The 25,090-nt window shown below is 38.0% G+C and overlaps 2 protein-coding genes and 1 long non-coding RNA gene across 9 annotated transcripts in view; 1 reads left to right on the top strand and 2 right to left on the bottom strand.

The window, feature by feature from the left end:
• Positions 1-2,797, top strand: part of brsk2b (BR serine/threonine kinase 2b) — a 136,607-nt gene extending 133,810 nt beyond the window's left edge. For 6 of the 7 annotated variants that reach the window (XM_042728190.1, XM_042728192.1, XM_042728193.1 and 3 more), the window contains one exon: positions 1,096-2,797. In XM_042728190.1, the coding sequence (XP_042584124.1) occupies positions 1,096-1,295 (200 nt within the window). In that variant the 3' untranslated portion in view covers positions 1,296-2,797. The remainder of the gene's footprint in view (positions 1-1,095) is intronic. The other variant, XM_042728194.1, reaches the window with a different exon arrangement.
• Positions 2,798-4,464: 1,667 nt separating this feature from the next.
• On the bottom strand, positions 4,465-4,991 carry LOC122137996. Its single transcript, XR_006155218.1, has 2 exons — positions 4,905-4,991; positions 4,465-4,801 (listed from the first exon to the last, which is right to left on the bottom strand). It is a non-coding gene; the product is annotated as an uncharacterized LOC122137996 (long non-coding RNA).
• Positions 4,992-5,101: 110 nt separating this feature from the next.
• On the bottom strand, positions 5,102-24,932 carry abtb2a (ankyrin repeat and BTB (POZ) domain containing 2a). Its single transcript, XM_042726837.1, has 15 exons — positions 23,799-24,932; positions 13,891-14,040; positions 11,425-11,632; positions 10,594-10,746; positions 9,075-9,240; positions 8,535-8,624; positions 8,150-8,251; positions 7,856-7,952; positions 6,848-6,971; positions 6,521-6,762; positions 6,009-6,187; positions 5,800-5,905; positions 5,475-5,577; positions 5,300-5,390; positions 5,102-5,212 (listed from the first exon to the last, which is right to left on the bottom strand). Exons 1-15 carry the CDS (start codon positions 24,646-24,648, stop codon positions 5,102-5,104), a joined length of 2,772 nt encoding a protein of 923 aa, XP_042582771.1. The 5' UTR covers positions 24,649-24,932.
• Positions 24,933-25,090: the final 158 nt, after the last annotated feature.

The following is a 25,090-nucleotide window of genomic DNA, read 5'->3' as shown; positions in this document are numbered from 1 at the left end:
CCTATTCTTCTAAGTGATTCAAAAACATACAGTGCAACCAATATAGTCCAATTCTTAAACAAATGACTAATATGAACTAGTTCTTTTACGTGACCAGTGTTGTTAGATTTGCAAACTAATGATTCTCATGAACAGATTCTTTTAAGTGAGTCAGAAGCATACAGCGTGACCAGTCTAGTCCAGATTGCAAACAAATTATTCTTATGAAGTGGTTAAGTTAGTCAAAAAAAAAAACCCAGTGCATCCAGCATAGTCTGATTCACAAATGAAGCTTATGAACTGGTTCTTTTAAGTATAAATAAGTTATTTTTAGTTAATCAAAAACATACATGCTCAGATTCACGATTGAATGAAGCTCATAAACTGATTCTTTTAAGTGAATCAAAATACGTAATATTGCATGACCAGAGAAGTCAGATTTGCTAACAAATGTTTCCTCTGAACCAGTTCTGTCAAGTGAATCAAAGACATACAGCATGAACAATGTACAGTAGTCCAAAAAACATGCGGGATAAAAGAGTTTGTTCTCATAAACCAGTTCTTTTAAGGCAGATAAACAGCATAATTGTTTCTCATGAACAAGTTTTCAAGTGAATCAATCAGACACTTTTCATTGTCAGGTGTACATGCATTTTACACCCTTAATTTATATTATATAGCTTATAGTATTTGCTAAATTCTTCACTGATGTATATACACATAATTTAGGATATGCATCCTGAATTTGAGGTTTGATGTCTTATTAAGAACAAGTCATTGACCATCTATCTTGAATTTCTTTGCAATGGATCAACACTATCACATCTCTTTCCATTCCATCCAGTGAAGATCACAGATCAGATTGAGACTGCTGCTCAGCCACAGATACTCACTACCACAATAAGATCTTTGACGAGTAATTCAGCTGTACTGTCAAAAATGCCTGCAGATGTGTGCTGTATCCGTGTCAGTGTGTTCAGTTAATGCAGTCTCGTCCTGCCTCTCATCATCTCACCTTGCCTCGTCTGTGATCCTCATTGTTCATGTATTTGTTCTCTGTCTCTCTCTCCCCCTTGTTTTCTTGTTCTTCTCCTCTTCTCCCGTCTGTGCACCCAGGCAGCCCATTGAGTAACTTCTTTGACGTAATTAAACAGCTCTTTTCAGACGAGAAGAACGGGCAGGTGTCCCATCCGCCCGGCACGCCCAAGCATGCCAACAGCAAGAGACATGAGCCTGAGCCTAATGACTCCAAATGTCCATCTGGCCAAGACAAGGCCAAGATGGCACCATCAGTTGGGACACAGGAACAACCTTAAAACCAGGAGAAATACTATATACTAGTTTTAAAATAAAATAAAATAAAATAAACAAAAGAAAAGAAAAGAATCCAGTCATGGTGAAAGGATGTTGTTGACTCAAGTTGGTTTTAACCAAGCCTCTACAAAGTTTTATATAAAGGAATGAATATTGAAGTACTGTATGAAGTACTGACCCGACACTTTACAAAAGGCGTATACAAACACGCTTATTTTTTATTTATTTTTTCTCTCCAGTGTTGTTTGTTCTTCACATTGTCTCGTTATGTTGTTTTACGATGCCTTTATTTATTTCTGCTACCAGGAATTATCCAGAAAACGTGTTAAAGCCCCAAGTCCTGCTCTTGCACAAGATTCATGTTTGGCACATTTGATGGAGGGCACATTACACAGGAAGTTCAGTACAAGCAGCTGAGGGAAACTCCTCATTCTGATGCATCTAAGCACCCCAAACACCAACAAGAGCTCCAACCTATTCCTCAACTCCTTCCTCCTGCAGCTACTGTACATACAGCCACACATTTGTGGATTTGGAGTGAAGCCTTAAAATAAAGATGTTTATGAATTCTCACTAAGCTAACCCACAATTCATCTTTTTATTGAAACATACTTTTTGTTTTTATCCTTGCTCGTCTTCTTTCCTCCCCGTCCTCTGCTAATGCACACACAAACACAAACACAGAGACGTACATACAGGACATCGTTACAAAAGGACAACTCTGGATTTCATAACGCACGTGTTTGAGGAGTTGCCCTCGAGGACCGTTGTTGGATTGTATTCTTTTCAATGTAGTCTTTCTTTGTGAAATGGAGAATTTAAAACATTTTATGGACTCAGTGTCATTGCTGTACAAGATTTGGAGATCCTATTTGAAAAATGGTGGGGATGTACTTTTAGGGAGGGTCGTGGACAGGGACACGGTGTTGGGAGGGGGGGGGGCGTTACAGTAAATGATCTATTCTGTTGTACAGACTGAAAATATTCTTTATGTAACAAATGTCTATCAGTGACATTGCTTAGATGAATTGTGTTGCCACATCCTGTTTTTTTTTTTTTTTTTTTTTTTTCTCATGTAGCGTTCATGAAATGTTAGTTTTGAATGACAATTATGCTTAATGTATTCGAGGGTTACTCATGATGTCAATTTTCGATTTGTATTTATTTCGTGTTTAATTTTTATTGAGAAACATCTGCAGGATTCAGAGACCTTTTACCCTTTTTTGTAACTTATATATGTGTTTGTCTTTTTTTAATTTATTCAGCTGGAGAATATTAATATATAGTAAAAAACCGGGTGGTGATTTTATTGTTTGCATCAGGGCGACTCGTCAGATTGTTTGAAGGATCTTGTGTTTTGTGTACGATAACACTTATCCGATTTTGTGAATGAAGCACTCTTTCTTTCCCGGCTTTGGCCAGATTAAAGAGCTTGTAGTATATGTTAAATTATTTACTGGTAATTTAAGAATGTAGACTAGCCTCTTTAGGGTGGGGGGTGAGGGATAATATTTTGTGATAAATTAATTTATTAGCTTATAATTCATGTTGTAAATAGACAACTTTGGGCAAACGACTTTCTTAAAACCATCAAGGGGATCCTGCTGCTCCAGACTCTATCTCTCGTATTGCATGTCCGACATTCGGCTTTAATTTGCATGATGTTGTGGATGTTAGATTTCTCCTCCCCTTCACCTTTTTCATCATCGACTTGTTTCCCCCGTTATCACGCCTTCATTTTCAGTTGGTCGTTTTTCTCTCATCTCCCTTATCGTGAACGCTTTCTCGCCACATGCTCTGCTGCATCATGCTCTCGGGATGGGGGTCTGGGATGTCATAACACATGATCACATGAACATACAGCGTGGAGAATAAGCGGAGATGTAATCTAAGCAATACACATTATTGTCCTTCCTATTTTGTACTTTGGGAGAAAAAAAAGGAGCAAAGCTGGATTGTAATGTATCACGGATTTGATTAATATCGAGCGGGAAAAATAGAATCGCCGCTAATGTATCCCCTTGTAACTACTGTGAACAACTTCAGTGCAACGGAAATAAATCCATTGACTTTGGGATGTTGTATGCGTTTGCTGTTTTCTCTGAAACGTAGGCTAAGCGGTGCAAAATGTGACCCCCTTGCTTACTCTCTCTTTCTCTCTACTAGGTGTCTCAACATCTCAACACTTGATGAATGGCTCTTTTTAATTTTTTTAATTTCATCTGAATATCAACATTTGTAAGATTATCATTTGAACCAGTTTCGAGGCTAAGTGATCTAATTTGTAGGAAAATAGTGATCTCTGTCATTTCATTTTGAATATCAAGTTTGTAGGGATTTGACACATTGATGTTTTTAGATTTGTGGACTTAAATATAAAAAAGTTAAAAAATAAAATTAGACCCTGAGGTAAATCGGTCTGGGTTATTAGGCCATATTTGCTATTCATTTAAACCTAAAGTAGGTTAAGTGAAATCAATCAACTAGAATGTACAGTGTTGCTGTTTGCTCTATACTCTGTGTGTGTGTTATTTACTATTGAATTTTGTAAAAAAAAAAAAAAAAAAAAAAAAAATATATATATATATATATATATATATATATATTTTTTTTTTTTTTTAAATGTACACAATTTAAGCATCATCCTAGATCTTTACAAATTTATGCACATACTGTATGATGCAAATGATTTTGCCATCTGATACAAATGTCTGGGATCACAAAAGTATAATTTTTTTTTTTTTTTTTTTTCATGTTTATTAGTAATTTCAAAATTACACGTGCCATTCATTTGTTGCATGAAAAATGTTATATCAAATAATTTATTTTTATTGATCCCAACATATACGCGTACCTTTGCCTTACTGGATATTAGAAATATATTTACACTTTAAAGTGAGGTGAGAAACCAATACAATACTACTATGTACATTTTTGGGAAGTATTTGTATGCAGGCGTAGGACAATCTTGACCACTGGATGGCGCTACACTGCAGTTTACAGCGCTTCCTCTCTGAAGCACATGGGTACTTCCAAGTAGCTTGTAAAATAGACACTGTAAAGCGTATCTATACTGGGTACAATCAAACACCTCATAAATCATCATATAAGTTCATTATTTGTGATCAAAACACAATTTATGAACCCTTTTTTTTTTACATTATGATATGATTTACGTCTTGAAAAGTAATAAATAGTTCACACATCCTATTAAATCATTGTGATTGACTCAAAATAGGAATTACGGAGGTTAACGAACATATAAACACTGAGTTTGTATGGGACATCACACGCCTGCCTGCACATCTGAGCTTTGTTGGTTTTCATGTGCTCAAGCTCGACGCGGCCCACAAAGTGAGTGCAGCCGTGAGGCCAGTGTAGCCAGAAGACCATCCAGAGCATCTGGATCCAGCAGCAGCTCCTCAAACTGCTCACAGTCCAGAAGATCAACCATGTTCTGCAGGAAGAAGCCTTCACAGAACACTGCCAGCTCCACCGCCTCACACACCTGCTCCATAACACACAACAAAACACACAGATGACAGATCAGAGGACTGAAGCTTGATGCTGGAATGATGAATAATATGCTGGTGTAAGCTGTATGTACATACTTTGGAAGTTTGGTAGATGCTCACAGCGTTGTTGAGGTTTATTCTCTCTGAGCAGAGGATTTCACAGTGTCTCTTCTATACTTGAAGACTTGAATGTGTGGTGAGTGGGGAAGAGGGTGTAAGGTGTATGGGAGTTGATATTGGATTTAGTTTTATGTTTTATGCTTTATGCTTAATTTTTTATTTTTTATTTATATTTAACAGTACTGTACTATATAGCCTATCCATGTCTTTTTTACCTCCAGCAAATCAGACACTGACACGTCTAAACATTCTGCTCCTCCACAGTAAAGATGTGCCATCATCATCTGAAATAAACATTTACAAGCTATTTTAATGGCATTGCATCATATATGTTTGTCTTGTGTATGTTCAGGCTGAGGTTTGTTGATTACCTGGAACGTGCTGTATTTTATGTCAGTGATTTCAATAGCCATGTGGTCTGATGTGCCATTACTCCTGTAGAGGCTCAGCAAGTCTCTGAACTTATATGAAACAAGAGGAGCATATACAAAACATAACCAATCACATCACTGATTACATTCGAATCAGTCTGAGTAAGAGACCCACCTCTGTGAAGCAGACATGAGCAGAACTCTGTGGGCATAAAACGTCCTTCCCTCCACCACAAATATCACATCAGACATCTCTGTGTTATTCAGAAAATGAGCATCTGTGAGGGCGACATGGTACATATTAACAATCATAGTCTTTTTGATGCTGAATTGCATATAGTTAGAAGGTATTAGTCCTTATTTTTTAGCTATTAGTTCTTAGTTATTAGTACTTTCTTAGTAATTTCTTGACTGATATTCTTTAAAAAAATCCTTCTAACCCCCAACTTCTGAACAATAGTGTACATAGGTAAAGTATGGTGTGTGGTGATCTGCATTACCCAGCTGAGCTGTAGGTGTGTCCTTTACTCCCAGGATACACGGGGCGGCTGTAGAGCAAACACAGTGGCTGAAGATGACTGCCAGCTGCCTACGGATATCCTTACTCTGTATTAAAGAAAAGAACACACAGACATTTCAAATACAATATTTCACTTGGCTGACAATTCTTCAAGCATTCACATGATGGTGATGGATTTGTTAAGCACACCTTGCTAGTTTTAAAAATGGAGAAGAGGAGTGGAAGACCCTCTGAGAGCAGCTCCTCACAGTACTTTTCATCCCCAATAGTGGTGAAGTCTTTAAGGAGAGAAAGTGTGAGTTCAGTCCTGGACTGGAGCTGGGCACTGCGCACTGACTCCAGCCATACGTGCAGCTTCCAAGGCACTCCTGAGAGAACAAGAAGCTTCTTAAAACACTTTAAACACTGAACAACAGATTACACTACTAATCTATTACTTCTACAACTAACGGTACTTGTGCTGTAATGGTAAAAAAAAGTTGGTAGTATTTGTTATCTTAGTTGAGAACCACTGTTTAGTGCTTATCAATTGCAGGTTAATCTTACCAGTGCTTTATTAATAATCTCTCTTTGTGCCTTGACTGAGCCTGTAATCATCGGCTTTGCTCTGCACATGCCAAAAATATCTCACTGTTTATGCATATCTAATTCAATTTGTTGTCCATTTTCTTTCATTTACTGTACATGAGTCAGATGTGTACCCAGTGCCCTGAGCTCCATGGTGACGTCCAGATATCCGTGCTCAGCGCTGTGAAGGCTAGCTTCCTGCAGGGCTCTGATGCGGGCTTTACACAGCCGTGGAGTGCAGACAGACTTTGCATTTGCTCCATCCTTCATTTCCTGTTTCTCCTGCTCCTCTACTCCCTCTGCCAGGATCTCCTCCAGAGAAAGCACATCTTCCTGCAGCCCCTGGGGCTGACTCAAGAGCTTCCTCAACACATTCCTAGGTGAACAGACAATATTCAATACATAATAGCCTAATTCAGTCTTGATCAGTGCATGTGTTTGTGTCGTTGAGGGGTCAGTACCTGTGTCCATGCGCTGCAGCGTGACCGAAGCAGTTCATGCCCTCATAGAGTGATGATGTCAGATGCACCCGCAGCATTGGGTCAGCGCCACGGGACAACAGCAGACTCACCATCTCATAGTTACCTGAACAAACACACCAGTAATACTATGTTTCTAATAAAGCATGTTGAGGAAAGTTGTCAAAAACGTTAAAGGAATAGCTCGCCCAATTTTTTTTTTTTTTTTTTCATTATTTACTCACCCTCATGACGTTCCAAACATGTATGAGTTTCTTTCTTATGCTGAACATAAAAGAAAATAATTTGAAGAATGCTAGTAATCAAACAGTTGATGGTCCCCATTGGCTTCCATAGTATTTCTTTCCCAACTATGGAAGTCAATGGGGACCAACAACTGTTTGGTTCTCTAAAATTCTTCAAAATATCTTCTTTTGTGTTCAACATAAGAAAGAAACTTGTTAGGTTTGGAACGACATGAGGGTGAGTAAATGATGACTTTTTTTTTTTTTACTATTCTTTTAATAATGTAAACACTACAATTCAAGGGTTGACTGAAAAATATGCTGCATTTACTTGACCACTATACAGTAAAAACAATATTATTGTGAAATCAAGAAAGATTTCTTATTATTATCATCAGTGTGAAAACAGCTTAATATTTTTGTGGAAATCATGATATTTTTTTTCAAGATATTTGTTACACTGAAAGGTCAAAGCATTTATTTGAAATGGAAATATAACATTATATTACTTCGAAAATGATAAATCTCTTTACTGTCACTTTTGATCAACTGAATGGATTCTTAATGATTTCCTAATGTTGATATCTTTCACTAACTGATCTCAAAACTTTGAATAGTAGGCTAGTGTATACTATTTTATATGTACATTGCAAATAGTATCTGCCACTATTTGTGCCAGGCTGAAAATAGCATTGTGAGAATACATTCAAACATAACTCTTTAAAAGAAAGCACATTAAGGATGACTTTGCACTGTTTTTCCCCACCTGCGGCTGATGCCAGCTGGAGGGGTGTTTCTGCTGAGCTTTGGTGGCCGTTTCTCAGGGCTGTGCCCTCCACATCTGCTCCCACATCTAACAGGAGCTGGAAAGGCCAAACAAAGTTCATTTAACATGATAGTCCTCTAATGGCACTTTGGAATGTCAATATACAGTAGAACGTGCCTTGTTTTGTAAGTCATATTTAAAATGAATGTATGACAGTAAATACATACACTATTCTTCAACCACTACATGAAGTAATAGTACTGTACATGTACTGTAACTAGTGTGCATGTTCACCTGCACTACAGATATGTGTCCATGCAGCACAGCAAAGGTAAGGGCCACCCAGCTGCGGCTCTCAGGATGGACAGAGGGATGTTTTGGTGAACAGTTGGGCACCTGAAAAGAAAAACAAAGTTCAAAACATATGTGTTTCTTAGTAAACCACCAAAATGCTTCTGCATGTGTGTGAGTTCCCAGCGTATTACACTACAATAAACCATTCATTCAACAAAGCCAATATCCTGCAGAGTGTAGTTCCAATCCTAATTAAACACACCTGGACTAGCTAATCAAGGTCTACAGGATTAGTGGACATTTCTACTGCAGGACTGGATACCCTGGTATCGATAAACAGGTAAAAAAGACATATAATGTGGCTGAAGGAGTACAGTGCCATTACCGCTACATCCAAGTTTGCACCAGCATCAATGAGCATGTGCACTAGAGCCTCGTCCCCTGCTGAGCAGGCGTACATCAGAGGAGTCATGCCCTACACACCCACAGAGAGAGAGAAAGCGGGTTAAACATACTTGTTAACTTGGTAGGTGTAGATGTTAAATATACATTACTGCATAACTGCATAACTCTATTAAAGGGAGACTTCACCCAAAAATTCTGTCATACTTTACACCCCCTCACTTTGTTCCAAACCTGTATGAGTTACTTTCTTCCACTGAACAAAAAAAAGAAGATATTGAGAAGAATGTTGGTAACTAAACAAATGACGGTTTGGAAAAAAAAAAAAAAGTAAATGTCTATCAACTGGTTACCGACATTCTTCAAAATATCTTCTTTTGTGTAAATGATACAGGTTTGGAATAACCTGAGAGTGAAAAATGATGACAGATTTTTTTTTTTTTTTATTATATTTTTTTGGATGACTGTACAGTTAAGTCAGCCATTTTTATTGTGTCATAATTCAGAAGTTAAATAGGTTCACCTGGTCATCCATTGTGTTCACCCCATCTGGGCCCAGAAGCTGGATAGCCTGGCCAATCAGATCAGTGCGGCCACAGTTGAGCATCCGGAAGCCAAGATCCAGATTAAACTTGTCTGCAGCAGCCTTTGAATCTAGACGTTTAAAGGAGGTGAAACAGCACTCTGGCCTGAGAAATAGAAAAGCAGAAAGTGAATTTAGAGCTAATTACATAAAAAATGGTGAATAAAATTACAGCAATAACTTGGCAAAATATTCTGACAGATGGAGAGTCAAAGTAAAAAGTTAATTAGGAAAATGTTGAGAGAAGCGGAAATTTTTGACATGTTGCTGCTGTATGTGTATATTTTCTTATTCTTTTTCTTCATTCACAGTAACACATTTAGTGGATGCTTTTATCCAAAGTAGACGTGCCAGTATTCGGTAATGCGATATTGTTATCGTGGGCACTTCTAAATACCGTGAATAATTGCATATTACAAATTAATCAGAACTTGGAATGCATTTTAAGAATACTTTTCCCATCAACTGGCCAAAATGCACAACACAGCTGTATGCTGCTTGAAAGACACATGTGCACTCTGATGTAAACAAGCAAGAAGCACATGGAGGAACACGTGAGAGACGTGCTATATGAAAGCAATTTCACTCTCTGACAACAGATGGCGCTAAAATGCAGAAAATGCAGCCTGGAAACCCCATAAATAAAGTAGCTGCTCTACATTCTAAAACATATTTAAATAATTTTAAAAAGCCATCCAGATTTGTGGATTTGCTATGGTGTTCATCACAGTGCCAAATACTTAAATATTTAGACTTAATAGGCTATTTATTTTCAAACTTTTTTACATTTTAATCTGGACTACAACATGCCCTAGGTATTGTTTAAAAGTGTTTTGATTCTTTATTGTTCATTCACACTTTACATTAGGGCTTCATCAGTTAACATTAGTTAATTCATTAGTTAACATAAACTGCCAATGAAAAATTCTTCTGAACATTCATTAATCTTAGGTATTCCAATATTTAATAACATGTTGTTAAAATCGAATGTTGCAACTGTGTTATTTAATGAGCTACTGTAACATGAATGAAGACTTGTATTTTTTAACAAATATTAATAACTTCTGTGGCAAATGTAGCTATTGCTCATTGTGAATGTTAATGCATTAAGTAAGGTTAACTAATGAGGTCTTATTGTAAAGTTATACCTATTGATCTTTATAGTTCTTTTGCACTTCAATCTGTGTAAAAGTTTTAACTTTATATATTTTTCTGTATTGCTTTATTGTTTTTAAATGTTCAGTTATTTTTGTTATAAGAAAAAAGTTATTAAATCTGTTATACTGTATTATGACCACTTTTTTGAAACTTAATTTCAATACCATGGCAATACCGTATACCGTGATAAAAGCATTAGCAATTAATCGCAACATGAAAATTTGATACCGACCAGCATATCCCTAATCCAAAGCACATTCAAAGTACCATTTGTCAGTACTGAGCTCCAGGAACATCTTACTTGAGCTGTCGAGGTTCACAGTCCAGTCCAGGAAGTAGCTGTCGGGCAGTCTGTCTCACATCATCACTATCCACTAACAGGCTCCGGCGATGCTCCGCATGGACCATAGCGACTCGCATCCACTCCATCAGAGGAGGAAGAAGAGGAAAAGGCCTGAGAGAGACATAGTACTACTCAGTTATTTACCAACATCTATCACTTTCTTCTTGCCAAAATGCATACACACAAACACACTTAAATCTAAAAAAGGTCAGGGCAGATCAAAAATGGCATAAAACTGGTTCAGAGAGAAATGAGGACAGTATAATTACAAAGGCTGCTGAATTTGGCTCGCCACAGCCTCTTTCAATCCTGCCTTTCATTACCACAAACAAGCCTGGCACTTCATTCTTAATCACAATTTGTATAACAGCATCTGCCGTCTTCAACAGACATGCCATGTCGCTGGAATTCAAATCAGTGTGATATTACAGAACGAATCCTCTACGGTTTTCTTCTTCTCAAGTATCTGTGCCAGGAGCGCAGTGATTGTAAAGCCTGCTCACAACCATAACTGTCCACCTGCTAAAAACATTAGTATTCATTATCTGACAGGAATGCAGAGCAAGGTTTCCACACAGAGTAAAGTCGCCGGATCTTATAAGAACAGACCTAAACTAAAATTCAAAGCATGTCTATAATCTATGGGTTGGGGGGGGGGGGGGGGTGTCATTTTAAAGAAGATATCACTACTGATAGAACACTAGAAGAAGACTGGGTAAATAAAAAAACAAAATAACAAAGGAAGTAAATAAATGAATAAAAGTTTGAGGCTCTTTATGAGGTTCTCACCTTTCTTTGCTAAGGGTTATCCTGGGTGGCTCAAGGTTGGGGTTCTCCAGTGACTCCATCTGCGGACTGCGTAGGTAGTAATAGAGTGTGTGAAGAGCATCTGGAGACCAGGAGATGGGCTGCAGGCAGAAAGGACGTCCAGGGCTAAGACTAGGGCTTGCTGAAACTAAACGCTGCATATGGTGCATTGCACGTGAGACCAAGTCACCTAGAGGACACATACACACACATTTAAAGCACAAATTATATAAAATATCTCATATTGTCAAATCCTTTTTTTCAAGACACATATAAGTAAAAATAGCCTGCAGAAAAATAATGGAATTCAAATAACCTGCAATAAATGGCTTTAGTTCTGAAAGCAGACAAACGCTAAAATCACAGTGTGCTGCTGATATAGAAAAGCCATCTGTGTTTCCAGTTCAAGCCCATAAACTAAAGACAGTAGCTGTGCAGCCAAGCACAATTGTGTCAGATTCTTTTAAAGTGCTGACAACACACAACACAAAGCATATTTCAACACAGCAAAATATATCTTCAGACCCATCTGTTTTATGTCCAAATGTGGAAATGGAAGATGATTCGGATAAACTCAAATGTCTAAGAGCTTTATTCTAAATTACTCCGAGGGGCTTTAAATCTGCTGTTTTTGCCTCTTGATGCAGAAATCCAGACACAAGCTGTTCCCCAAAGGAAGAGAAGATATGATGAGGACAGGCCAAAGACGTACTCCTTGAAGTCAGAGTAGTCTACAGTAAAGACAGTGGACACTGTCCTCCATATGTGAAAAGCATCATAGAGGAAATAAATGAGACTGAAAGAACACAGCGACAGCAGAGATACATCATTTCATCCTTGAATGGAAATTCACTGCTTTTATACTTAGTTATTAGTGGATAATCTTTATATAACAGCTACTATGTGAATGAATAATATGTGAAAGAAAGAAAGAAAGGTGTGGGAAACAATCTAAGCAATCAATCACATATGGTCTACATGGTCCTTAATAAACACTTGTGCTCCTTAGTTGTTAAACAAGGGCTGCTTTACGATTGCTTGAGTGTCTGGAATAATAAAGCATAAAGAAGGTGCTTTTTACTCCTCTGACCCAAACAGAAGGTGCTCTTGTACCAGCAAAACAACTGCAGGAGTGTTGCTGGTCCCCTAAGGGAGAGTGTGTTTCCCTCTCTGGTGAATGCGAGCAGCGCCCCCCCCGCCTCATCCTGAACTGTGGTCTGCTGTGTAAACAAACTGCCCACAGCTCAGGCGCTCACACACCCCTAGGCCAGCCTGCAATGCCGAGTTCTTAGAAGAACGGCACTTAAAATGTACAGATGTATCTCTCTGTCTTACCATGTACAAACACTCATGCAAAAATAGCATTTCACTAGACAGTAACAGACTGAAATGAAAAACTGACAACAACGGTGTTTATAACATTAAAAGTTTTAGCAAGAAGAAGAAAAGTGCCTTATGGGTGAACTAATTCTTAAAGAGAACTGCTGTCTTTTACTAGACTGAGAAAAGCTATTTCACCTTGGTTAGTTCACCCAGAAATGAAACCTCTGTCATTAATAACCCCCCCTCATGTCATTCCAAACCCATAAGACTTTAGATCATCTTCTGAACACAAATGAGGACTTATATATATATATTCTCTCATATGTATATATTCTGTCATCCTTTCTGTCCAATCCTTTGAAAGTCCATGCAGTCAAGTAATCCATATGAATCAAAAAGTTTCATGCAAGTTTAGGCTTGAACTGCTAAATTCAGATGGATTACATTAACAATTAACTTTTTGAAGCATCAACGTTTTGGTTCTGTAGACTTTCAGTCGAGAGACAGAAATCTGTTGGGCTTCATTAAGGATACTTTTATTTGTGTTTCAAAGATGAGCACAAGTCTTATATATAATTGATGATAGAATTTTTATGTTTTGGAGATGAGTTATCCTTTTAATCATTTATTAAGAAAAAAATCAAGAAGGTTTTAAGTTATTGCATATAGTTGCATCATAAAGGCTAGATCATTATAAAACAGTGTTAATACACAAATCAATGACTTTTATGAACCAGTTCTTTTTTAGTGAATCAACAAAAATATAGCACGACCAGTGTAGTCTGATTCCAGAAATATTGACTGTAATGAGCTGGTGAATCCAAAACATAATATACAGGCAAACACTTTAGCTGTTTACATGACATGAATGGATCTTATGAACCGGTTCTATTTAGTGAATCATAAACACTTTTATTATTCTAAATACAAAATGATTTGTCTTTTACAGTTCTAAAAGCACCATCACTGGAAGCCTTGAGTTGCCGGAACCAGAACTGCTAATTTCTTATGATTTTCATCCATGTGGCAACAAGCATTTATTTGTTTGTTTAAACTAATAATATGCAATACATTGTCACAGTCCTTCAAAAAGAAATGAATATGATTTGAAAGCTTGTAACTTACTGAGTTCAGAGAGGCTGCCCACACAGGTGGCCAGCAGGGCCTGCTCCAGCGTCCTGAGCTCCAGCTGTGCGTAGGCATTCTCTCTGCTCTCCACCGCTGAGTCCGGACCCTCAGCATACGGGCTGAAATGAGCAGGCAGGGATAGCTCACCTAGTCATAAAAACACATTTTCAGCGAGATTAAATCATTAGAACTCAAAGCACCATTCAATCTATTCAAATTTGATCTATTTATTATCATGTCTCTAAACATGAACTCTTGCGTCAGTGTTGTGCAACTCTAATAATTATGGGGGGGAGGGGGTGTCTCTGACAGAGATAAGAGGAGGAAGTGTGGTAAGTTATCATTTCCTCTGCTCAGAACATAGCTCTTTCTCCTGACTTTAGTCTTGTCTTCCTTGCTCAATTATTTATGCTTTGTCTTATTGCTTTTCTAAATGTCTCTAAGTGTCGATTCAACTCATGGAGATGAATTTTTTGTAGATTAATTATTAATTATAATGTACAACAACCATGATTTTTTTCAGCTATGTCTGGCACATACTCATACAGATTGTCATTGAAAATACATGGCTCTCAACAGAAGGTGATCTTTTTCTTCTCACCACAGCATAAGTATAATTGAGTAAGGAATTTACCAGTCCCCACATACTTATGAAATGTTATCTGTTTTATCTTGAATGCAGAATTGATACCTTGCCAAGCTTTCAGAAACAAAGTGCAAAATGATAGTGAGTAAAAATAATGAGTAGATCATATGTTTGGCAGCTGATTCATCTTGACCAAATGCAGGATGTTTTTTGTTTTTTTTGCTTCCTTTTTTTTTTTTTTTTTGAAATCCATGCCTTACCCCTGGATCCCTCTTTCAGTGGGAATGAGAAGGGGATCAAATGAGGGATTTGTTTTCTTCATCAAGCTAAACGATAAACCATTCATAAGGTACATTCATCTGTGCCTGATGACTCAAAATATCTCTCCAGATGTTGACCACCTGATTTATTGGGGCCATTTTTATAACATCATTGTTATTGAACATTATTACTCTTACAGCCATTTGGGTGAACAAAGTCATTGTTGAGTGAGTGAACCATGGCCTCGCTCGACCGCTGCCAATGTATTGTTTTTGCTACAGCAGCAGATTCTCAGCTTAGTGTGCTATGACTGACTACTAAACACAAAAGAGTGATCATCACAGCAAACGATAGCAGTTTTCTGAACAATATTCAATTATATCATTTTTTACGAACAGAATCTGAAGTTAAAACTATGTATAAAAAAGAAGTTTTGCACATACTGAGTCAAATATACCATGTTTATAACCACATATGAATGTGCCCTGAACTGAGGCAGTCTGGTCTAATTGAGGTCATTTTACATGTGCTACAGATCATATTATTATCTAATACAGTGCAGCTGAAAATACAGAAATATGTCTTTATAGAGACCCCAAATCTAAAGCAGGTTCGCCGGTCTGGGCTCTGCAGCCAGATGGGTTTGTATATGGGTCCGGGTGAGCCACAGGGTGTGTGATGCAGCTGGTCAGGCTGTGGACCCACAGACCCAAACCCCTCTATCCAGGACACACCCGTTCCCTTTCCCACAGCTAGCCGTGTCTATACTGGCAGCTGTGGGGCTATGACATGCGTCATAAGCAGCCGCACGCTCCCACAGACACACAGACACGCACATACGCTCTCATCTGCTACCATCGTTGCGGACTGAGGAAGAGGGGAATGTGTGTGCACTGCCATTATGTGGAGAGAAATCGAGCTCATGCACACCACTGATGGGAGACTGGGAAATCCATAAGAGTGTCATAGGCCTACCCAGGAGTTACTCTGCCAATGAAAGAGAGAAGCTCTGGGAGATGTGGCAGAAAATACTCATGAAATGAGATGAGCATATAGAAGCAATATTTGCTGAAGGGAATCCAAGTGTACCTGGTTGGGTAAATTGCATCTATATAATGGACCTCTACTAAAGTGTTCATGTGTGCACTGTAGAAAACCATCATAAAACCAGAAAGATGTCTGGCAAATGATATGGTATCTGCTTTCAGAACTCTATCAGAGACATCTAATATTGATTTTTTAGAACTGAAAAGTGCTTGTTTTCAAGGTGCCGGACTGTTAAGAACTTCCTTTGGATCTCTATTATGAAAATTCTCGGGTTTGTGTAACACAACAACTGTTTTGAACTTTTGAGACAATTTTGGACCTAAGAAATTAAAATATGAGCACATTACTCAATATAAGTGAACAAAAATGTCAAAAGTAATGCTCACCCAAGCAATTATTAACAATTTTGGTCAAACTTGTCTTAAAACCTTTATGTGTAATTCATTATAAAGGGGTATTAAAGGGTATAATGAATTATAATTATTCATAATGTGCTTTGTAATACATTATTTCTTGTCGTAAATAATTATAACCTAATTTAAAATGCATAGTGTAACAATGAATTGATAAGTGTTATAATGTATTAACTGTGGTTACATTTATTCATAAGATTGTGCATTACAAGGCATAATAAATGAATAAAACTATTTTTATTACTATTTCTTACTATAATATAACTACTTTTAAAATGCATTATACACAAAGGCTTTAAGTAATGTGTCAGCATTATTTAAATTATTTCTCAATTATACTATTAAATTATTTCTCAATTATAATCAAATTTACTTTTATTTGTAAATATGAATTATTGTCATGCTATTCACAGTAACCAATAAATGACCAATTGAAAATAAATTGAAACCAACTGTTTTAAATGCTAGTGATTTAGGCATCATTCGTTATCATTTATAGATATTCATTTTGAGATTTGTTAAGATTACATTTAACAGTTAAATTCTTTTTATTTTAGATGATAGAAAACTAATCTAAACCTAAAAATAGGTGTGTAAATGAAATGAAATTAAAAGTAAATCCAATGTTGATTGTGTTAAAATGACCTAACTCTGACTTTAATACCATTTCACATTAAGATTTATTATCCGTTTGTTGTGTTCAATAACTGGCCAGTTCTTTCATTCAAAAGTGTTCTCCAACAGAGAACAAACCCTTAAGAAACTGCTGAAAGAAACCTTTCAGTTGCACGCCCAAATGTAACCACACTAATTAGCTTAAATATGAGTGATCAACCTATTTTGCTTGCCTGATTTGGCTCAGGTAAAACGGTGTGAACACAGTGCTCCAGTCACTCTGTCACACGCTCCCACAACACCACCATTCTACACAGGGCACAATGGCACAAGTGTGCTGAAGAGCCAGAGTCAATCGGCCCTTGTGTTATAGGTGCTGTACTGAAAGTGCTTGTTGATTGAGGACGTGGAGCGCTGACTGCTATCTCTAAGTGGTAAAGGGGAGGTGCCCTGTTAGTTGTGTGTGACTGTGCACACGGACCATTTCTGCCAAGACTTCCCCTCTCCAGAGGGCAGACCACAGAGTGATGATAATAACAACTTCCTGCATCCCGTTCTGCTACTGATTTAAGACGCAACCCCCAACTCAGTGGAAGAGTTTTGCTTTTACAAATCAAGTCAACAGGGAAAGGTTCTTAACAAGCTTGGCCTACTTTCTTTTCTCTGCTGTCTTCACCTAATAAAAGAGGTTGAAGTTAATAAATCCAATAGATTTCCAGCATCATGTAACTTTTATTGTAATATTTAATTTAAAGTTTATGATATATCCATAAAAAAGAGAATGAACTCAATAATATAACTGAAACAGTGTGGCTCATAAAGCAGATGGCTCTCTTACTGTGGCAATGAGTGCAATAGAACCTTTGTGAATGAGAGGCTCCTGGAGTTTAACAGTCTTCATAATGATAAAGTTAAACATCCTGCAGATCTTGGCATGGTGCCGTTACTCCAGGTGTTCACAAACTCAAATGCAAGAGCGAAAACAGCCTTTCACCGGCATTCTACTGCCAAAACATCACTTATTCAGCTTAGCTTCAAAGAATATGAGGATGATTCTTCAATTAGGGGCACCTTTGACTACTGGAAAATTTGAAAAATGAAACCATTTTTTGTCACACTTTATTTTAATGATTCAGACTATTAACAAACCATTGACTATGATTTTTGTTTTAATAAACTCCTAATTTGCTGCTTATTAATAGTTAAAAAGATAGTTCTTAAGTTTAGTTATTTGGGAATACAGGGATGTAGAATACAGTCATGCAGAATATGTGCTTCATAAGTACTAATAAACAGCCAATATGTTCATAACAGGTATGCTAATAAGCAACTAGTTAATAGTAAGAATTGGTCCCTTTACTAAAGTGTTACACTATTTTGCAGTTACAATTATAAAACGTTTGAAAAATTGCACAAATAAATACCAAATGGCTTTACACATTATGTAAATTATTACTATTATTACTAATTATAACACCTTTAGTGCTCTATACAACACAGATTGTTTCCAAGCAGCTTTACAGCAATAAATAGGACAATAACAGAATCAATGATGCAAACGTTTTTAAATATGAGACAAATTCAAATTGCACCGTATAAATCAGCTCTAAAAAGACAATAATGTCATTGTTTCTTTCAAGCCAGTTCAGTGTTGATTCTGTCCAGTTCAATAACTGTGTAAAGTTCATCAATTATGAAAAAGCTCTAGAAGACTACTGTTGTTATTAATCTCAAATCAGTTCAATGTTGATTTAATTCAGTTCAATAACAGTTTTGATATTTCAAAATTCATCACTTAAGAAACAAACAGCTCTACAGAAGACAACAGTGTCTTCATTCAGCAGTGTCAGTGCAGTCAAATCGATAATATTTGTGAATATTAAGTGTCTTCCCAGTTCAAATTCCCAATTTAGTGGTATTCCTTTAGAGATATCCTACAGGAAACTGAAGTATCACCCGTTTATGGATGATCTCTGTGACTGACAGACAGGTCACTCATCACAACCTCTGACTTTAGCCTTTTGACACCACTTGCTACCTCAAGTCATAACTAAAATAGTCTGACAGCCTGGTCTGTATCGGAGCGGCCTGTGTGAGAGCTACAATCTAAAGCCAAGAATTCACTCTGAAGCCTCATTCTTGTGAAAGATGGAAAAAGCAGAACTACAGAAACTCAGTGCTACACAGGATCTCCATCTGCCCGCTTCTCTCACCCATAAACCCCTGAGCCAGTTTCCACCGACGCAGTAATTTCAATTGCAAAGTATTTTTGTAGCAGTTCTTCAAAACATGTCATGGCTATAAAGTGGATTTCCTGATCTGGGGGTTGAATGGAGGACACAGTCTCTTTCTGATGATAGCTTAATTACTTACAGACTATTCACTGTGCTTCGCAGACTAACAGGGTTATCGCTGAGTAGGATTTTAATGTAATTTAGCTTGTCAGACTGCAATATTAATCAAAGTTGGAGGGTTTGGTAAGTATGGGATATGTTGAGGAGAGACGACATTATAACATTAATCATGCAGAGCTAATCCATAAAACATGATGGGTGTCAGGACTCAAGGCAAACAGATTCTGCTGAATAAATCACTCAGTGTAATTGCTGTGATGACACACACTTGATTAAGTTGCACTCTGTGGTAAAGAATCCACATACACCACTCAAGGAACACAATGTGGATGCTTAATTGTCCTCTATTAACCCTTTGAAATAACCTTTTTTAACCAGGTGTTGATTACATCACATTCAGTTCACAAAAGATCCTCAGTTAACAACATTATATTCACTCAAGCTATACATAAGATAATAATCCCCTTAGAGAGGCTAAAATCATGCTTGACACTTACTTTAACAGTTAATGGTGGAACAAAGAGTTGTAGAGTAACTCATTGTATTCTTAACATGACTGATTAGCAGTGATTTTTATGGGCTGTCAGGAGCTACGGTGTTCCCCAGCGTATACTTATTCACGTAAGTGCTTTTTCTGTGGGAACATTGTTCTTTGAACATTAGCAATGTGTAAAACTTTTAGTCTTGCACATATATTTGGATTAATGAGGTGCTAAATGGAACAGTTTCTTTCAGTTGTGAATGCTCTTTACGTGAGCATAAGTGATTTGATGCTTGTAGTAACAAAACAATTAAGCAGCCCCATAAAATCTTTTATGTTGTATCATGAAATGCTACATTTCTACATACATTTAGATCTTGTTTGACGTAAATCAAACCGCAAGTGTTTCCTCTCTCTTCCTGTTTAAACAGAATTGGACTTCACATGGCACAAATTTGATCAGAGCTAAAGGGATAGTTCACCTAAATTGAATATTCTGTCTTCATTTATTCACCCTTATGTTAGGATAAAGAGGTTACCAATGCTCTTCCAAATATCTTCTTGTAGCATTAGTCAGATGAAATAATTTTATGTTATTTTTTTGTGTTTTGTTGGTAAATTTTGGGGTGGACTATCCCTTGAAATTCAAACGGAAATCAGCAATGGAAATTTGCCTGAATTTTAATGAATCTGAAGTCAATTCAGTGCAACTTCCATGGCCACCCTGAATTTAGACTAAGTAACACCTCTTTGGAACAGATGCTAATGGATCCAGGCAGGCATGCTGGGGTGTTGAGGAAGGTCAGCTTGCACACAGAACAGCTGTCGTTGCATGCTCTAGGAAGGCACCTTCTCCTCTTCTTATAGAAAGCATTTGTCCACTCTAGGTGCACGACGGCCCGAGTGAAGCCCTCAAGACGATGTTTATAATAGCGCTCAAAGGCTACACGTGCAAACACCAAGCACAGGCCTCGTGTGAAATACTAGCTTTTCTGTAGCAGCTTCTGTACATCCAGCACAGCAAATATTTACTTCTAAATATTCCCAGAGGACATTTTGGACTTCCGAGAAAATCTTAGTAATGTAGAGCGAATAATCTTACTTAAGAAAAAGGTTCAGCCTTTTAAACACACTTGAGTTTTAAACGACCATGGCTGGGAAATGCTTCTAATTTCTGCGGTTTGTAGTCAAGCTCAAAGAAACTGGGCTGTGTGGGCGGAAAGTTTTATGAGGATAATTAACCAATGATGATTACAAGGCTCCACACACAGACCAAAACTCAACACCCCGTTCTGTGGGACTGCTCTCACGCTGCACAGAGCCAATCTGATGTGAACTGTGTCTCACCTGCATCCCCTCATTTGACCGGCTCTTTTATGTCCTGTCTGTCATTAAAGCCAAGTGGGGACCTCAATTAAATCAGACTATTTATTCAAAGGCCCTATCGCTTTCCTTCCAGAAGAATAACATGTTTCCGTTTGACATCTTGCATGGCTGAGTCATAATGGCCATTATTAGCTTGTTTATTGTGAAGGCTTGTCTGTGACTGCAGTTGACCTCTGACTAAAATTATAGGGATAAAATTATCAAATACAATCAAAACTGATAAACGGTTCTTTTAGTAAACTAGCTTTAATGGTACAAAAGATGTGAGTGGAAGCAAGAACTAACAGACGTAAATACATTTTGTAGCTATTTATGCAACATTTTCCAAGGTTCTCACTGCTGAGCTCTCTCATTCTGAAGAGATGCTTGTTTATTTATTTTTGGGGGTTTTTAAGTACCCCCTGCCAGCCACTGGTGGGTTGTATATATTTTCAGCTGGGATTTTCCCAATGTCCTGTGATAAACACTGTTTTAAGTTCATAAAAACCCAACAAATTACTTTGCTATGCCAACCTAATAATATATTGAATAAACAAATACATTTCAAGAAGTGGTGTTTTATGTATTAAGTGGCAACCTACAATATAAATTCATCATAATTCACACTTCTAATGCCATTTGCTCAAGACAGTCTGTGTCGATAAAATGCATAGAGACTAAAGGATAAGATCACAGCAGCTTTCACAATAGAAAATGGCCTTTTTCTGTCATTTAAGCTGTGCAGCATTAAACAGTTCCAGATGTGGTTCTGCTCAGCATGTGAGACAAGAGTGTTTGTTATGAAAGCCTATATACCAGCCTTCAGTCTCTTCTCACTCTCTCTAAATAAAAAACTACTATTTGTTTCTCAAACGTCAGATTTCCTGGATGAATGAAATTTGAAATTGGCACACCAAATAATATGCAAATATTAAAAAGTATGCAAATAATATTTTATACAACATAATTTACTCTGAGAGCTGGATGTGAAGTGTGCTTCATAGAATGGCATGTGCCTGCTGAGTTTCTAAGCCTCAGTATCACACAGGTCAGCTGTGTCTCACTGTAAGAGTGCAAAACAACTTTACCAGCCACGGGTGATTGAGCACGAGTGCACTGTCACATCAATCATGCTGAGTGTGTACATGTGAATCGGATTAATACATTTCTAAGTCTACGCCTCCAGAAGTGTCTGAACTACACCTAAACTCTTAAAAATAAAGGTGGGTGTCACATCAGTGCCATTGAAGAACCTTTTTGGGTTTCCCAAACAATTCTTAATTATTTTCTTAGAGTGAAGAACATTTTAATAATCTAAAGAAAGTTTTGTGCAATGGAAAGTTTCCCTGGATGTGAACCATACATGCCAATAAAGAACCTTTATTTTTAAGAGTGTAAGGTGCAGAGTAAAAACCACATACAGCAAGATGTTAATAGCGACCACATTCAGATGTGCAAAGTGTAGCGCAGTGTAGTATGTAGTTTGTGTGCTGCTGGCATTACAGCAGCTTGATGGTTTCTATTTCAATCCCACGAGATATCAATAAACTCTTACTTTTCTTCCTGAAAGGCATGAAAATGAAAACATCATTTCCTCTCTTGTCCCCAAAAGACATTCTTTCTGCACAGTGCCAAGCAGACCAGCTTCATATACAGGCTGTCCTGTCACAGAGACGATCACCAGACTGATTTAAACCTTTCCATTCTTCTCACTCTGGCATCTCTCACTTGTTTCTGCTTATTTTCCACAACTTGGCTTAGAGCAGAACAATGGGCTTTTTGTGCACTTCTGAAAATGTGTGTGCCTATTGGGATGTACAGCCATAGCTAAACCTTATTTATAATGTGCAACCTACCATTTAATCAGTAAGTTCTGATACAGAGAGAACCGCCAAATTAAGAAAACAAATACAGACAGGTAACAAATATAACACATCAAGGCTGAATCATTAAATGTTTAGCTATAATTAAATCAGTATTACTTGTGACAGTCTGTACAGGTTTAATAAGCCTGTCTCCTTGTGCCAATAGATAGCAAATATAATTTTCTTGTATTCGCCTAACCTGTTTATTGTATGATACACCAAAGGCAACGCATCACTGGGCCTTGAGTTGTCGTGCATAATGATCAGGCTTGTGGGGAGACTTGCGTTTCTGACATTTGTTTATGCATAATTACGCAGAGCTGACATCCCTCTTTGAGACGAGATGAAAGTGGAAACGATAATTAGTATTTTCACCTAGACCAAGATCAGGGTGCCCTTCAAAGACTCAGAATCTAATCAAATCACACGTTAGTCCCTGTATACAAAATAATAATGAATACATTTTACATGCAGAGATCATGTTATGTTACAAATGTTTTTTTTTTTTTTTTTTTTTTGCAGCCTTGCAGAGCCACTTGAAATTGTAAATTAGTGTTACCTATTATAATTACTTATATGGTATCAACATGCACAATAAAGCATTTTTTAATAGAATAAGAAATTAAGACTGAAAATGTATTAATTGGTCAACTGTAACATGCAGTTGTATCAAACATTTATTTCTCAAGTCACATGAACTCATATTTATATTATATTATATATTTTTTGGTATGACTAACAGTAATGTTAAAGGCTCTACAAATAAAACGAACTACAGGCCCTAAATCAATGACCACCATGGGAAATTGCTCCAAATGTTACTTTCCTTCCTGGGTTTTAATGCTCTAAACTTGGACAGTGGACAATGGACAGTGTAAACTGTTAACTACCCTTACATTCTGTTAATTAGTGTCTTACCATTAGCGTTCTTCCCGCAGATGAGATGTTCATAGTTTTGAACGAGACCAAATATCTCCGCGTCATTGCTGACGACAGCCTCCAGCGCCTCAGGGGTCACTGGAGAGGTGTTGATCCCGCTCTGCGCCGCCAGCACCCGGAGCCCGATCTCCTCCACTAGATTTTCAATGCAAGCAGTCAAACAGATGGCCGCGTACTCGTGAATGCGCACTGAGATGCGAGTGTCCACCATCCAGCGGAAAAAGCGTCCCACAGACAAACTCAGTGTGCAGCGGGAGGACTTGCTCTTGCGCAGGACCTCTCCAGCGCTCATGCTGTACAGCGAGATGGCTCTGACCGCGGCCGAGACGCAGCTATCCGCGAGCGCCCAGCTCATGACCAGTCTCATCGCGCTCTGCACCTCGAACCGCGTGCACCTGCAGTGCACGACACTTAACCGCTGCGCCTCTCTGGAGATCCGCAACAAAGCTCTACGCGTTAGCAGTGACAGCCTCCTGGCGCTCTCTGGAGTGAAAGACAGTCCCTCTCCAGCAACTTTACGCAGGACAACATCGATCTCCTCATCTGTCCAAGGGAACTCTTCTAACTCTGGTAACCTCGGACATTTGGAGAAGTTGTCCTCTGGGTCTTCAGGAAGCACCGTGTTCACTGTATCCCAGCTGTTGTTTCTGCTGTTCATGGAATCCGTGTAGCTCCACCAGTTTCCTCGCTGTGGAGAGCTGATGAGCGCCTGCGAGTTGGACTTGGAGGAGGACAAGCTGAGGGATCTGTAAGAATCACCGGCTCCATATCCAGAGTCCAGGGTCAAATCCTCCAAAGTCTTCATAGTAGTATTGCTCAAGGCTGCCATGTCTTGCTTATTTCTGAAAGTGGGGTGATTTATTCCACGTTTTTCAATATATAGGACTTAACAGGAGTAGCACTTCTTCCTTGGTTAGTAAACACGCAGCGCAAAGACAAACTCCTTGACTTAAGTTAACGCACGTCCATCGTAAAGCACAGCTCCTTAAAGGTCTGCACACATGGGCAATCCAGTGCCGTGTGACCCACGCTGGTCAGACAAACTTTTGACAGCTAAAAGTTTCGTCCAATCAGTGCACAGATTTCTCTCAGCCAATCAGACACGCGCAACGCTCATGCAGTGCAGTGCAAAGTCGGAACACAGGAGTTCGGTCTTTTGTTGTTGTTGTTTCTTTCTTTCTTTTTTCTAAACGAAGTCTACCACTAATTTACATAACTGTAACTGTAATAATGAATAAATAAATGTTTGTTCGTTTGTTGTTTGCATGACC

The sequence above is a fragment of the Cyprinus carpio genome, chromosome B7, assembly GCF_018340385.1.
Source record: "Cyprinus carpio isolate SPL01 chromosome B7, ASM1834038v1, whole genome shotgun sequence".
Classification (NCBI taxonomy): Eukaryota; Metazoa; Chordata; class Actinopteri; order Cypriniformes; family Cyprinidae; genus Cyprinus; species Cyprinus carpio.
This window is presented reverse-complemented; position numbering and strand designations above follow the sequence as displayed.

Coding starts and splice junctions, on each gene's coding strand:
- abtb2a (XM_042726837.1), bottom strand. CDS start 24,648: ATGGCAGCCTTGAGCAATACTACTATGAAGACTTTGGAGGATTTGACC. Junction 8,625..9,074: donor TGAACACAATGGATGACCAG/GTGAACCTATTT, acceptor GTGGGTGTGTAG/GGCATGACTCCTCTGATGTA. Junction 5,213..5,299: donor TAAAATACAGCACGTTCCAG/GTAATCAACAAA, acceptor TGTTTATTTCAG/ATGATGATGGCACATCTTTA.